Source organism: Porites lutea, chromosome 10 (assembly GCF_958299795.1).
Source record: "Porites lutea chromosome 10, jaPorLute2.1, whole genome shotgun sequence".
Classification (NCBI taxonomy): domain Eukaryota; kingdom Metazoa; phylum Cnidaria; class Anthozoa; order Scleractinia; family Poritidae; genus Porites; species Porites lutea.
Window position 1 is genome coordinate 22199453 of NC_133210.1, and position 15367 is coordinate 22214819.

General features: G+C 38.9%; 1 protein-coding gene across 2 annotated transcripts in view; it reads right to left on the bottom strand.

Moving 5' to 3' along the window:
• Positions 1-6515: 6515 nt before the first annotated feature.
• Positions 6516-15367, bottom strand: part of LOC140950527 (uncharacterized) — a 45384-nt gene continuing 36532 nt past the window's right edge. For both annotated transcript variants that reach the window (XM_073399770.1, XM_073399768.1), the window contains 7 exons: positions 13461-13548; positions 11262-11317; positions 9502-9575; positions 8523-8599; positions 7836-7928; positions 7447-7516; positions 6516-6745 (listed from right to left, as the gene is read on the bottom strand). In XM_073399770.1, coding sequence (XP_073255871.1) covers positions 6711-6745; positions 7447-7516; positions 7836-7928; positions 8523-8599; positions 9502-9575; positions 11262-11317; positions 13461-13548 — 493 coding nt within the window. In that variant the 3' untranslated portion in view covers positions 6516-6710. The remainder of the gene's footprint in view (positions 6746-7446; positions 7517-7835; positions 7929-8522; positions 8600-9501; positions 9576-11261; positions 11318-13460; positions 13549-15367) is intronic.

Sequence of the window (15367 nt, forward strand, 5' to 3'; positions counted from 1 at the left end):
ATTGTACAAAATTTGTATCGATTTTTAATCGATTTGCTTCCTCTGAAGAATGTTGAAATCAGAACGTTTCTAATTTGTCGCGCTTGAGTTTTCCCACTCGTGGTTTAGGATGGCTTGTTAACCAACGAAATCCGTCGGGATACTGGCAAGTCACGAAAGGCGACCTAAGCCAAATTATTTCTTTCCTTCATGATTCTTTTTTGTTTAGGTCTAGCTTTTTCATAAGGTTTTAGTAGCGTCTGGTTGCGGGCCGTGATTTCCGATAGATTTTTCTATTCGGAGTTCGCCAGTTTTTGCCGAGTACAGCTAGAGTTCAGTTTTTTTCTTTTCTTATCTAAAACACCTTGACGATGGGAGGTTAAATCGCGTAAATTTCAACTCGCACCCTTGACGATTGGCGTTGAAATCGCGAAAATATTGTCCTCGTCGATCGACGACTCGCTTTCGGCATGGATTGGACTTCTGGATGGGACACGGATCAGGATATGAGTAAACTTATTATACCTTGGAATCAGGGATAACCATTGGAACTATGTTAACTTTGAGACCTTGGAAACACATTGCAATTAATTTTTAACCGTATCAAGAGCATCTTGGAATATTAAACTTTCATCTTGGATTAAAACATTGGAACTTCATCGAACTTTGTAACCCTGGGTTCATCCCTGGATAAAGCAAGCGGATGTTTTGTTTTGTTTTGTTCCATCAACCTAGATAGAACGCCATTATGCTTCCATAGACCAACGCATCCCACGGAAACGACTTTAGGGGTCTTGTTTATGCCTAAAGGGGGGCCGGTGTTTAGAGTGGGGGGGGGGGGGGGGGGTAAAATTTTCAAAATCAATGAAAAAGGGGAGGTGTTTTTGTTTTAAATGCAAATAAGGGGGGGGGGGGGTAAGCTTTTAGAAACTGTTGTTTCAACACTTGTGTAGCCGTTTTGCAGACATATTTAAAAAGTTGAACTCTGTATCGAGAATTCTATTTTAATACAAAGCGCCTGGTCTTTATAGTTTGAAAAGCCAAGAAAACGTGACATGGAGTAGCGTTATTTAAAGGTTCCAATATATATTAACTTATTAAATCCCTTTACATGCAGTCTGATATTTAATAATAGCAAAACCCACCCACGTGTCATTTGCAGGGGCCAGTTGTAGTTGTAATACAGTATTGTCAGTGCGTATATAGAAATCCTCAAACAGCAAAACTAGAGATTGGTCCAGCTTGCCAACGCCATATAGGAGTTATTTTTGCGGATATGGAGATAGACTACGACAAACTTGCAGCCGCCATTTTTACGGCAGCAGCAACAACAGACCAACAACAAATGACCTTGCAATGGATTTTGGTTTATCGGCAACCGGCCAGAAAACGTGTTGTACGCAATTTCGCAATCGGAGGCACGTCGTGTCCTGAGGGGAGGGGGGTGGGGGTAGGGGGGGGTTACATTTTGGGCCTGTCACATAAACGGGGGGTAATTTTTTAAAATACCCACTTCCGGGGAGGGGTAAATTTTTCATATGCCTGAATTGCTTGAAAATCACCGACCCCCCCTTAGGCATAAATGACGAACAGTCCCCTAAGGGCGCGATCCATTCAACCAAAATTCAGACCGGTTCGACCGGGAAAAGAGGACCACCTCAAAAGGTGGACCTGTTTTTTCGAAACTTTCCCGGTTGGACCGAACCGATCCATTGAGTTTTGGACCAAAATTTCCGAAAGTTTCGGTCCAAAACTCAATGAATCGGTTCAGTCCAAGCGGAAAAGTTTCGAAAAACTGGTCCACCTCATGGGGTGGACCACTTTTCCCGGTCAGACACGTCGGAATTTTGGTTGAATGGATCGCGCCCCCAGGGGCCCCACTCACATATTTTAATGACGGGAGGGTCCGACAGAGGTTCATATTTTATACCCCAAAAAATCCCAACTTCAGAATTTTTCTACCCAAAAAAATCCCTACTTTTTTTAGCATACCCAAAAAAATCCCTCAGTGTTTTTGCATCAGCAAATTTTATTATTTATCTTCTGGAAAGCTAAAACATGCCAACTTCAACTTTGGTTTTGGTCAAAAACAAAACTATAAATTGCGCTTATGTTATTTTTGATTTGAGTTGACGTAAAAAACAATACCCGAAAAAATCCCTGTGTTGTTTTCGCGACCCAAAGAAATGCCGGCGTCTTTCATAGACCCAAAAAAATCCCTTTTGGCCAAAATGTCAGACCTAAAAAAATCCTTCGGACCCCCCCCCCCCCCCTCATTAAAATATGTGAGTGGGGCCCCCTGGGATCGCGCCCTTTTGTCAACTTAATGATTTGGAGAACACCGCCGAGTCCACCGCCGATCAATCTTTACTCAGCCACCCCACTCAACTCATTTCAATCAACTTGGACATTTAATCAACGACGTTCGTCTCAATTTCCTCTTGCAACAGTGACGCAGAGAGAGAGCAGGGGCACCTAACGTCAATTTTCGGAAAATACCTGTTCGGAAGGCGATTGGAGATCTAGAATTTTCGGAACATTTATTATAAAATTCCTTGCTTGCCTGCCTCTCCTAGGATTTTCGAACATCTAAAAATAATATAATTGCCCATTTTTAACGGATTTGTACCCTAAAAAGGTGACCTAGAATTTTCGGGAGCCTTTTTTCTGGCTGAAATTTTCGAAAAGGCAAGTTTAGATCCCTATAAGGTCTTACAATTTTCTGATCACTAGACTTTCAGCTAGGGATTCCGAACAGATGAAATATTTTTAGGGGATAAAAATATGCCTATACCTACCGTTTAAATACTAAATACGTTCAACAATGCTATGTTTAAGTGGTTTTGAACTATATTCTCGTTGGGTGCCGGTGCCCCTGAGTGAGAGAGGCTAGGAGGCTCACTTAATACCCAAACGGAAATCATCGTCTCCTCTAGGAATAAATAGACGTGAGTAAGGTAACGAATAGCCTGCGTGGCAGGCGTTAAAAGGGAAGGGGAAGGGGGAATTTGGGCGATGGCGGCAATTTGCACCAATGGATGACATCAGAAACATACACACTGGTCTGGTTTGCTCGGTTTCTGAATCCGATAATACATAAAGATCATTATATTCTCTTCCAAGAAGGCCAGGACCAAGTAGAAAACAGCGAAACAATTGTAAGAGTAGAAATAAGACCGTTGCAACGGAGCCGTGATATGCACGTGTTTGCGCCATACCGTCCAAAAGAGTCTCGCGACAAAAGGAAATCCCAACTTAGCCAGATCTATGACATTGCTTCAATATTTCCTCGATTTTGCGCCCACGTTAGACAACTTAAAAAGTTTTCAATGGACACGAAATTCGGGAATTTTATAGTACACTGATCAACTGCAACACTGAAATTTTTAACAGAAAATCTATCAACGAATTTTGGTTTAATCGCCGTTTTCGTAAAAGTAGCCTTAGAAAGTACAAAAAAGGCTCAGCATTGCGTTTTACTGATTAACATGTTTTCATGTTTTTTTTCAAATCGCGTATAGCCGGTTGTAGAGTGTATAAAGGTCATTTGCAAAACGAATGAGTAATAAAACCTTGTCGGAAGCGTCCAAAAAGTAGCAAATTTGTCTACATTAAGTCCAGCCATCAGTTCATGCATAATTTATACCTTTTTGTAGAAATTCAAAGATATCTAGAAATTTCTGTTATAGATTTTTGTGAAACTTTGCACACCAGAAGACAAGCACCCAAAGTATACGTAACATGAAGCATTTCCTAAGAAAATGATGTTAAGGGCAGTAATTAATTCTACTTATAGCTAAACTATTGTCACGTCATTGTCACGTGATATTTATTCCGATCGCCTCAAAAATAATATCATAATAAAGTTGAATCTATGTGTAATACACATGCTATAATTTTCTTACAGTAATGTTCAATTTGTTTAAGTCTAAGAGATTCAAAGATGGAGGGTGTACCTACAAAAATACTGGGTCGAGCCACCTTAACGTATTACGAAAATGAATTTTTTTTCTGGTTCCTCTGTCCACCACATTTTGGAATCCAAAAATTTTAGGTTTCCTTTTTGTCTACGAAAAATAGCCTGCTTTGGGAAGTGAAATGTGAAAAATTTAACTTAGAAAATCATAGTGAATTCATCAGATAAGCTGCGAAAATTGTACATGAATGGAATGGTCATGATAATCTAGAAATTTTTAGCCGTCCTCGGGTAATAGAAAGTTCTAGGCAATATTAGTATGTGTAATCAAATGGTGACGAGTGAAATCAGGGAATAATTTCACGCGCGTTTTGTCCAAATCGTAATAATTTCTCCTGCCTTTAATATCATGGGTGAGTACGTTAGCAATCTTGGATTTTTGACATGTACCTTTGGCTTATAAAGTTCAGACTTTTTCGGCAAAATACCTGTTAGAATCCTTCTTGATGTTCTCTTGTGTGTTCCGGTTTTCTAAAGGGTCTTTTTGTGCCCTGACATCTTCATTCACGGCGTTTTAAAACTTCGTCGCCATCTTGACACTGAGACGTACGGAAGGGTTGCCATGGCAATTTTGTAATTTCACATGTGAAATTACAAATTAACGCTGAAATTTCGCGCCAAAATTAAGGACTAATTCGTCGCCTATGATATTATTTGCTTAATTCTCCGAACAAATAGTTTACAGATAAGAGTCGTTGGGTGCCCCTGTGTGATCAGTTCAAGTTAAAACGTCTTTACACAGACTACCGTTTGCTCTCAATAAAATAGAAGTGAAGTGTTTAAATGGTGATGATTGGTCATAATTTGTTTTAAGGAATAGTCTTCCCTAAACTAAATGCTTAATTCAATTTAAAAACATGCTGGAAGGTTTTTCGTCCAACGACATAGAAGCAAGAGTCTTCTTGAAGAGCCACTATCCACAAAGCATCACCTATCATCACGCACGACCCACCCACCCACGCCAATTGGTCAATCTCAACGAAAATAGAGCCAATTGCACTCCGCTTGCGGTCCTCGAGTGAACCGCGCGCGCTGCGCCCGACAAAATTATGACTCGCTCCGCGAGAATAAACGAGTATGGTTGTGAAGTAACAATCCACGTGATTTTTTAAATTAAAACAACGTGTTGATCGAAAATAAATTTACTCCAAAGAAATTTATGAAAACTTTCTCCACGTTTCAACAACCCTTCGTTGTCTTTTTTTAAGATAGCGTTCATCACCTACAGCAAAGGGTTGTCAAAACGTCGACTACGTTTCAATTTGTTTCTTTGTGGTAAATTTAGCCTGAGAACTGCTCACTTACTAGTGCGAGTTTGGGGAACATTTTGGCGGCGGTGGACTGCCAGCAGGGGTAGAAAAGTCAGGGGCGGCTCCCCCGAACTAGCGCAAGTGAGCCTGTTCTCAGGCTATGGTAAGTTCACTTTCAATTTTAAATCCAGAAACCAAAAACCTTCATACCAAATGTATTTCTTGTCTCGTAGCCCCCAACCTACTAATAATAACAAAACGTCTTGGAATAAAAGGGGTAACAGGGGCGATAGAGGTGAAAGGAGTGACAGGAAGAACAGAAAGGAAAAGGGTCGACAGGGTTTAGCACGGGAATGAAACGGCTGACAGGGTATAGCAGGTGGGGTGGGGGTAGGAGGGGCGATAGAGACGAAAGGAGTGAGAGGAAGAACAGAAAGGAAAAGGGTTGACAGGGTTTAGCACGGGAATGAAACGGCTGACAGGGTATAGCAGGGGGGGGGGGGGTGGGGGTAAGAGGGGCGATAGAGACGAAAGGAGTGAGAGGAAGAACAGAAAGGAAAAGGGTTGACAGGGTTTAGCACGGGAATGAAACGGCTGACAGGGTATAGCAGGGGGGGTGGGGGTAAGAGGGGCGATAGAGACGAAAGGAGTGAGAGGAAGAACAGAAAGGAAAAGGGGCGACAGGGTTTAGCAAGGAGGTAACAGGGGCGATACAGGTCAAAGGAGTGACGAGAAGGACAGGAATGAAACGAGAACGACAGGCGATCTAAAGGTGGAACAATTGTGCGTCGTCCTGTGAGTACCAACCTAAAGAGTTTGTTCGGTGACCAAAATAAGGTGCGTCGCACTGTGAAATAAAGGTCAATTCCAGCAGGACGATTGCCAAAACGACATTAGGGAGCTTCAGCAAAGACGTTTTTAAGCGACGCGAGTCAAACGTGAAATTTTTCGCGGAAGTCATCTTTTAGAGGTGTAAATTTATACACGGGTAGTAATTTTCCCAATAATTTTAGTTTGCATGGTGGGATAATTTGGTTCACAAAAAAAAATCTCTCTTGACAGAACTTTTGTAAAAGTTTGGTAAAACGTCCTTGAATAAAAATTACTGTCATTACCTATGCAAGAATGTGTAAATGAATCTGATGACGTCTAACCGAGTCAATTTCAAGCTAATAACGCGCTCATCAGTACAGCCCTGAGTAGTGGCCTGTCAATTATAACACCTGCTATGCAGGCTGAACAGATCACAATAGGTTATTGACATCTCCGCAATAATCGATCTTGAAAATGAGTTTTCTGTACGAATAACGCAGAGGCAAAACTATAAGGCACTTTATTAACAACAGATGACAAATCACTAATTGATATAATAAATCTGATAGCAGACAGACTAGGACAATGTCCACAAACACGCTTCACGGTAATAACGCAGTTGTTGCCATCGTTCCGCGTATCTTAAGCGTTCCACTTTGCTTTGCCTGGTTTGTTTCTACACACAATCAGTTTTATCTCCACAGTCGACAGGTGTTATCTTTGCTACCTATTAGAAAATAGAACGCGATAACACATGAGAAAAAAACTTCACCTGACTCACTATTCAGTCACCTACACTGTACTATGATCAGTATCCGAAAATATGATCAGAGTTAAACTTTCATTTTTCCAGAAAACAGCAGATAAGTTCTTAGAGCGAGTATAAAAGAACAGACTGCGATGAATCACTAAAAGGCATGAAGATAGAAAGGCCTTTAGAAAATTAAATGAGATCAACTTATGTGTGAAACACAACAGATCTGCACACGGTAAAATTTTCGAAGCTCAGCGTCGCTGGACTATATATATTTAAATGCGAAAATACGAAGCTCGCGCTGAAATGATGTTAATTCTCACACAATCGACTCGATTTGTGTGATAATTAGAGGGCAAAACACAACAAACACACCAGCCACTTTGAAAAACAGCAATAGCGTTAAGTTTTTTATCCACGCTTTGTTGGCTTGGATTTCTTACGACAGACAGACGTAATTCGATGGATATTTGCTTTGGTCTGGAGCGCGCTTAGTAGCCTGAGCTGTTTTGCACTTCCCTTTCACTCCTAAAGCCCGGCACCTACTGAGCACCCTCAATAATCAATAACTGTTGGGGTTATGCAGGTTATGAACAGGGTTCCGCGAGTTATAGTCCGAGTGGAGTGAATAAGAAAACACATGCAATGATGCAGAAAAACAGGATAACTGTTACCTGTGATTACTATATTTCCTTCATAATTAAATGCACAGCTAAAGATTTCATCTGTGTGACCTTCAAGTACCTATCAGATGAAAAGAAGATGCATCAAGGCAAGTGCATTTTTCAAACGTGTTTGACGAAATCAAAACTTAGTTATGAAGTATAGACTACCATCAATACAGTGACGGCTCAGTTATTCGTGCGTCACGACTTGCACTTTCATCTTCATATCTATACAATGCACTGTACAAGTTCTAAACTTATACAAAGTTTTTAAAGAGCAACCCAAGAAAATGACCGTGAAACAAGATTGGATAAAGGATATACATTTAACGAGCCAATGAAATTTCGTAATTTACACAGTTTGCAGTCCGAAACAAACATTTGCCTCTTCTTTATACCTGAACACACTTTCCAGAAAATGGGTCCCAAAGTCTTGCTGTCTTGTCACTACTGGCTGTAAGGCATCTGGTACCCTGAGGACTAAATGTTATCTAAGAAAAGGATGAAAAGTTCAAGTAATGTATCAAACATGAGATGCAGTGTTTCATCACCAGATGAAACACCGAGAAGAGAGTTGAAAATACGACGCGCAGCGGAGTATTTTTGACGAACTTCGAGGTGTTTCATCTGGTGATGAAACACTGTGTCGAATGTTTGATATTTCTTCTCGAACAAAATCATTTTTGAAGGAGAAATTAAGGATGCAAATACTAAGCAGTGTTTCATCCGATTTCCAAACACTCATTAAACATTAATTTCCTTTGTATTTTCTTAATGAATTATTAATGAGTTTGAGAAGTGGGTTTCAAGATCACTTACTGTCATTAGAACACCACAGGCATTACATGCTAGATAAAATCACGGCTGACAGCTAGCTGATAAAAACAAATCACTGGCGAGCGTTCTGATAGTGGAGAGTGGCGCCGCCAAATGAACAGCGGCCCTCCATGCCCACTAACTGAACGCTGGTCTGAGACACGCTATAGAACTCAACTGTTGCTTTCCTATTTACTTCTAAAAAGAAAAACTTCCAAACAATAAAAAAACAAAATGTTAACGAAACTGACGTTATTATTACAGCTTACCTTAGAAATTTCTCCTTCGTGACCTTCCAATTTTGAAACACAGTGATGTGTAAGTGCATTATACACTCTGCCTGTACCTTGAGAAACAAGTAAAGACCACATATTTATTTTATTTTAGTCATGTTTTTTCAAGGTTTATAACCAACTTACCTCAAAGAGTAAATATTATCGAGTAGTTACTCATCTCGACGGGCTTTTAAAATGTTTTTAGTAACATTTACCCGTATGTACAATTCTGATCCTCTATATTAAACTGTAAACGTCCTTGTAGTAATAATAAAAGCATGTGTGTACGATCAGCAAAGCTCAGTATTTGAGTATTAATTTGTTATTATATATCTGGTCACTCTGGAAGTACACGCCCATTACCACAGTAAGTACAGGGCTTACAAAATAACTGAACCACAAACTCACTCATGTTTAAAGACTGAACTATGCACACACTGCAGTCTAATCACACAAGCCCAAGATGACGCGGAAGAGCCCAAAACATTAACTACTAAGTTTTTTTAATTTTTTATACAATTTTCTATATGGAGGTAAAAAGATTACAAAGACACAAGCGTTTTGACAAATTGGTAAGAACGCCATTGTTACACTCGAATTCAGCGTTCAGGTTATATTAATGGCAAGAATCCTTGTTACCTCTGCAAAGAATATTTCTTTCTTTCTTATTTGTTTTCGCAAGGCACATTTCAAAGTCGGGGGTGGAGCTTATCTTACAGTGCATTACATTGAGCATATTCGGGATAAAAAGAGTTAAATTTTCTATCAAATCTCTTTTCCCGAAATTTTACGACCACTGGGATGCTTCAGCTTTCTTCATACTGTATTTCAACAATTTGCAGACGTTACGATGCAATGAATGCCTTAGCAAGTGATTTCTAGAGTTTATTCTTCTTGTTCTTATTCCGGAATACGGTATAACAAACGCAGCGGCCCTAGAGTGAGCTAGGCAGGTAGTGCTTCTACTTCTTACCATCTGCTGACGCTGTAGCAACATATTGACCAGTAAAATCAAAACATACATCTAACACTTCATCATCATGACCTCTGCAAAAAACGGAAATCCTGAATTACACCTAGGTACGTATTGTGAACATAGCTACTTCAGCTATAAAAATATTAAGTAACGATGTTCATTCAGGAGCCACTAAGAAATTAATATCAACATTTTTTCAGTTTCAAAGATTTCGATGTACATTTTTTTCACAATTATTTTTGGAAAATTCTTTACCTGTACCTGCGCACCAACTGCGAACAATTAGTGGAGATAAATTTATTCACTTGTAATTTATTTCTGCTAAACGTTGCAGTCACCAGGCACATTGAACTATGAAGAACTTTTTGTCACAACGTTTTCGGTTTTTACTCAATGGCATTATATGTATTGTGTCAAAATTTTGAGTTGTTACCTACAAGACCTCTTTGAACCTTCTAAGAATTGTTAACAGAATTCATTAAGACACTATATCTGCACACGTGATACCTTAATGCACCGATGTACTGTCCTGTCCTGGAATAACTTTTTGTCATAACTTTTCGGTTTTTTCTCGATGGCCGACGAAACTTTGAGAATAACTACAGTCATCATTAGGCAATAATATGAACAACACTCGCCGAAAGGCGACTTCAAAGGGCTGCCATAAAGACCAAGACCAGACAGAACAAGATACTCTTAAGATGGGCCGAACCTATTTACATGCGTGTTGGTCATGTTTTTGAATAGCGTTTTTCGGCGGGAAAGATTTAACCAATTTCTACGATTTTTGGCACCTTTAATAAAGAATGATTGAAATTTAAGAAAATGTTATTGATTTTCTTGTCGGTACAAAAGAGTTTTAGATTTCGGCCTCCATTGAAAACCTCGTTTTTGCAAAAATGTAAATAACTCCGAAATCCCACGACAGATTTCCCTCCAGATTCAGCAAAATAGCCCCAGAGCTCCCTAGTTTCATATCTGCAAGTTTGGTGGCAATCGTGACCGTAGAACTCGCTCCACAAAATGTTGGTCACATTTAATGTTAAAAATGATAGGCTAACACATTTGTGAACGTAAACGCACAAATAGCGGAAGAGAGCCAAAGCATCGTTGGAAGAAAATGAGCAATCAGACAACTAGCGGCGAACACAATTACCGCTTTAATACAATCAACTTTCCGCCGCGCCTGGAAAAGAAGTTTGCTCATGCAGCCTCGTCTCCAATGAACTATACCATCGATAAACCTCGTTTCAAATGAAATATACCCTCGAATCGATGGTATATTGCTCGCATCTTCCAGATTTGGTCAGCGCCGGTTGGTTATGAAGAATTAGCCAAAACATTTTGATATTTTCGTTCCTTCTTACTCTTTCTCTAACCTTTTTAGCATGGGTGCCTTATGTTATTTTGCTTGTGTTCATTGCACAAGCGCATTATATGTATTGTGTAAAAATTTTGAGTTGTTACCTACAAGAACTCTTTGAACCTTCTAAGAATTGTTCACAGAATTCATTAAGACACTTTATTATTCATTCAAAATATTTCCCAGATTCTGATTGGCTAAAATATTTTGAATGAATAATAATTAACAAGTAATGAATGAGGCTGAGTATCATATGAAGAATTGTGGAGATCTCGGAGGGCGTTATCCCCCTCGGCCTACGGCCTCGACGGATAACACCCTCCTCGATCTCCATAATTCTTCATAAGATACTCAGCCTCATTCATTAATTGTTAAATATCTGCACACGTGATACCTTAATGTACCGATGCACTGTCCTGTCCTGGAGTCCCAAATTTTACACGTCTTGTCCTACAATTAAAGTGGACAAGGAAAACATGTAAGAAAAAGTAGTTTGTAAAGATGTTATTTCGTTTACAAATTGATAGATTTCTATTAACAAGATAGAAGATAAATCTAGTAAAGAGCCCCACGACCTTACCTGCGCACACATTCTAACATTATAAATCATAATATTTACTACAGTCGAACCCCGTTTACGGACAGTTTGTTTTGTCCCTGGGGAAAGAAAACCCCTTACATTTTCTCTAAATTCAACCCGCTTAATACGGACACCTCATTAATACAGACACTTTCTACGGACCCCTCAATGTCCGTATTAACAGGGTTTGACTGTATCAGCATTAAAAAAAGCATGCTGAGATCAACAAACCCTGACTTTTGATTTTGATGCATCCGTACGCTTGGAGCTTAACATGCTCTCCATAAGCCTTTCCCGTGCACATCTTTAATATTGTTAAAGGTTTTCGAAAAAAGTTAGAATCAAAGTATGCCTGTAAAATTCCAAATCTTTCTGTATAGTTTTTTCGTTTCACTTCTTCTATGGCCTAGTTCCGACATATCTACGGCTATTAGTTGTCAAGAGATCTGACATTCACAACAGAGTTACACATAACAGTGTCAAGCTACAAGTTCCTTAATGCCGTACCGCCCTTGTACAGAACTCCTTTGTGTAGAGATCTACAGCCTGACTGTGGGTGAATCAGTGATCATTCTCAACGACGAAGCCATTAGAAACTTAGGTTTGATAACACTTTTAGTATGTGCTGACACGTTACCAGAACTTGTAAAAGAGCTTACTCTCGTTGTCACCAGCCCCGGGGGGGGGGGGGGGGGGGTACTCCCATACATTACCTATACGGGTATGTGCCGCCCAACGGGGTCGTGATTTTGAAGCTCCTGATTTAGAACGGGGTATCCATTTCATAGGCATTTTCTAGAACGGGGTATAATATTTCGAACGCACGAAAGCACCAGTTTCGTAAGCAGCCATTTGAAATTATTCAAGGACAGATTGCTTTTAAAAATACGGTTCAGTGCGTTAACAAGCAGACTATTGTACTCTTGTTGCACCCTAGAACGGAGTATAAAAAATTGGCCCATTTCTAGAACGGGGTATCAGTTTTAGGGCGAATTCTAGAACGGGGTATAAAAAATTGGCCCATTTCTAGAAAGGGGTATCAATTTTAGGAGAAATTTTTTTTAGAACGGGGTGCCAATTTGGAGTCCCGGGCGGCACATACCCACCCCAAAAATACCCAAGTGCCCCCCCCCGGGTCACCAGCAGACTGACTATTGCAACAGTCTGCTATATGGAATTACCAGAAACTCGATAGAAAAACCTCAGCGTGTTCAGAACGCGGCCGCAAGAGTGGTATACCGTGCTTCAAAGTTCTGCCACATAACGCTGCTGTTGTTTGAATTACACTCTGATTTCTGGTTAGGTTTAGAGTTATATTCAAGATCCTTATTATTAACTTCAAGGCTATCTATAATATGACGCCGAAATGCCTCTCAGATCTGATAACCTTCAAGACAAGTACTATGTACCACCTTAGATCTAACAATAAGTTTCTCTTGTCACAACCAAGTGTCAAAACAAGAGGTGGCGACAGAGCCTTTGTGGTTGCCGCTCCGAAGCTATGGAATGATTTAGACTATGACATAAGAATTACCAGCAATTTTACTTCATTTAAACAAAAATTGAAAACAGTTCTTTTCAACCAAGCTTATAAATAGGAAGTTGTTATTTTTACATTTTATTTTATATTTTACTAGCATTACATGGTTAGTTTAAATACTGGTTTTTATCCTATTACATAGTTAATTGTATTTTAGCACTGTATTTACTAGTATTAATTTTCTTTCTATATATATAATTTCCTTGTTAGGCGCAGTTGAAAACCTAATTGTTGAATTTGCGCTGTACAAATGGATAAATATTAAATTTTTATCCCTCATTGTAATTTCAATAGTTTGTAAACTGATTATGAAGACCTCTTTGTTAGAGAATCAATAAAGTCATTTGTATTTGTATTTATTTCTTGAAATGTGATTAAATTCCCTAGCCATCCTATCACACTTTCTCTTCCCATCATTTATACATGTAGTGAGGGTATAGTTATAGAAACAGACATTAGCAACCACAACCTACCATTGATCCGGTGACAATGAATGAACTATCAAAGTTAAATTGAGCATTGGAGATTTCTCCTCTGTGACCAATAAGAGTGTGCACTCGCCTGAAAAAAAATCATCAATCATCAGCATTCAATACTCTTATGGACTTTTACGTATCCTTCAGTCATTTATCATTGTGATGCTTGCCCTCCTTATCATAAATCGTATTTTAAAACTTTAAAAGCACCAAAAAATATAAAATAGACTAGTTATGTTTTAACTCCCTAAAACAAAAAATCTGAATGACAAAGTAACCTGGGCGTTAAAAATCAGCATATCGTCAGAAAATTGCTTCACTTGCCCAACTTATCACTAAACACCATGATAAACGACAATTGTCACGGAATGTCTACAACAACTGCGTTGTGCAAATTCTATCTGAATTGCTAGTTTTCAGTGTCACGCCATTCAAAATAGATCAAAATAAAAATCAAAACCGTTCAATAGATAAAGTCCGGAATCTGGGAAATGACAGGAGGTAAATATACAAAGACCCTCGCCAAGACTCAGGCCAGAAGAATATTCCGTATACGAGATATCCGAAGAAATTTTTTACCAAAATTTATAGAGAGTTGTATGAAGACCCCATGCTGGTACCCACCTGGATGGGCACCAACATGGCGGACGGAAACCAATAGAAACATCTGTTACCGAGTTTTGGTACAAAAGCGTGAATTTATTCCTCGAGGAACTCAGCAGCAAGTAGTGTTGAGATTTGACTGTAATACAAACAACAACTTTGCAGAAAAAAAGGGGGCCGCGAAAAATTATTAAACCTTGACTATTGAAACCATATTTCTTAAACTTTTGCTTTTTGAAAATAAGTGAGACAAGAAATGAGCAAATTGTCTGCCTGTTGTTAAGTTCAAGTGATATGTGACCAAGTCGGTTACATGCAAGGGTGGCTGAACGATGCTAACTTGAGACAAAAAAAAGCTGAAGATGGACTGAAAAGATCACATACTGCGATGGGAATAGACAGTCTTCATTAACTTATACACAATATTACACATGTTAACTATAATTTTGTTTTCACAGATCAAAGGAAACTAAGGACAATGAATAATATATCCTCTCAACCACTTTGTCACCAGCCACTCCCAGAACATCATGTTCATAACAACCATTATGCACGTTGCATTACAAAAAAGATCGAGTGCAGTACACAGAATAATAAGACTGTAATCACTAATACAATTAATTATTAATAACAATAATTTCATAATTTATAAATTTACTATACCGTCTTTTAACATATAAATGATGGATAAAACCGATACAAAGTAAAAATGCTCAAAAAATACATAAATAAGATAAAATGAGTAAAAGCTAAAAAGAACTACTTAAAACTACGTAAAAGCTAATGTAAAAAGATATCTTTTGACTTGTCTCTTAAGAGCGTACAGTGATCCGATATCACGGATATGAGCGGGAAGGCTGTTCCACAATGTAGGGGCGGCAGCGGAAAACGATCTAGCGCCTAAAGTTGCCAACATACGCTCATTAGGATGTTCAAAAACAATAGAGTGATGCGATCTTAATAAATACGAAGAACAGGTCCTAATGCTAACAAAATCGCTGATATAGCTAGGTAACATGCCATGAATAGCCTTAAAAATAATAATTAAAATTTTAAAATAGGTACGATAAAACACTGGCAACCAATGAAGATTATAGAAAACTGAAGAAATAAGGTCGTACTTTCTAGCGTTCGAAATAGTCTTTTCGCGGTATTCTGGACACGTTGTAGTTTACAAATCTGATATTTGGGCAGCCCAGAAAGTAAACTGTTACAGTAATCTAGTCTTCAGGTCACAAAAACATGAACTAATGTCTGAAGGCATTCCTTTGACAAAAAGTTTGAAATTCGACGGATGTTAT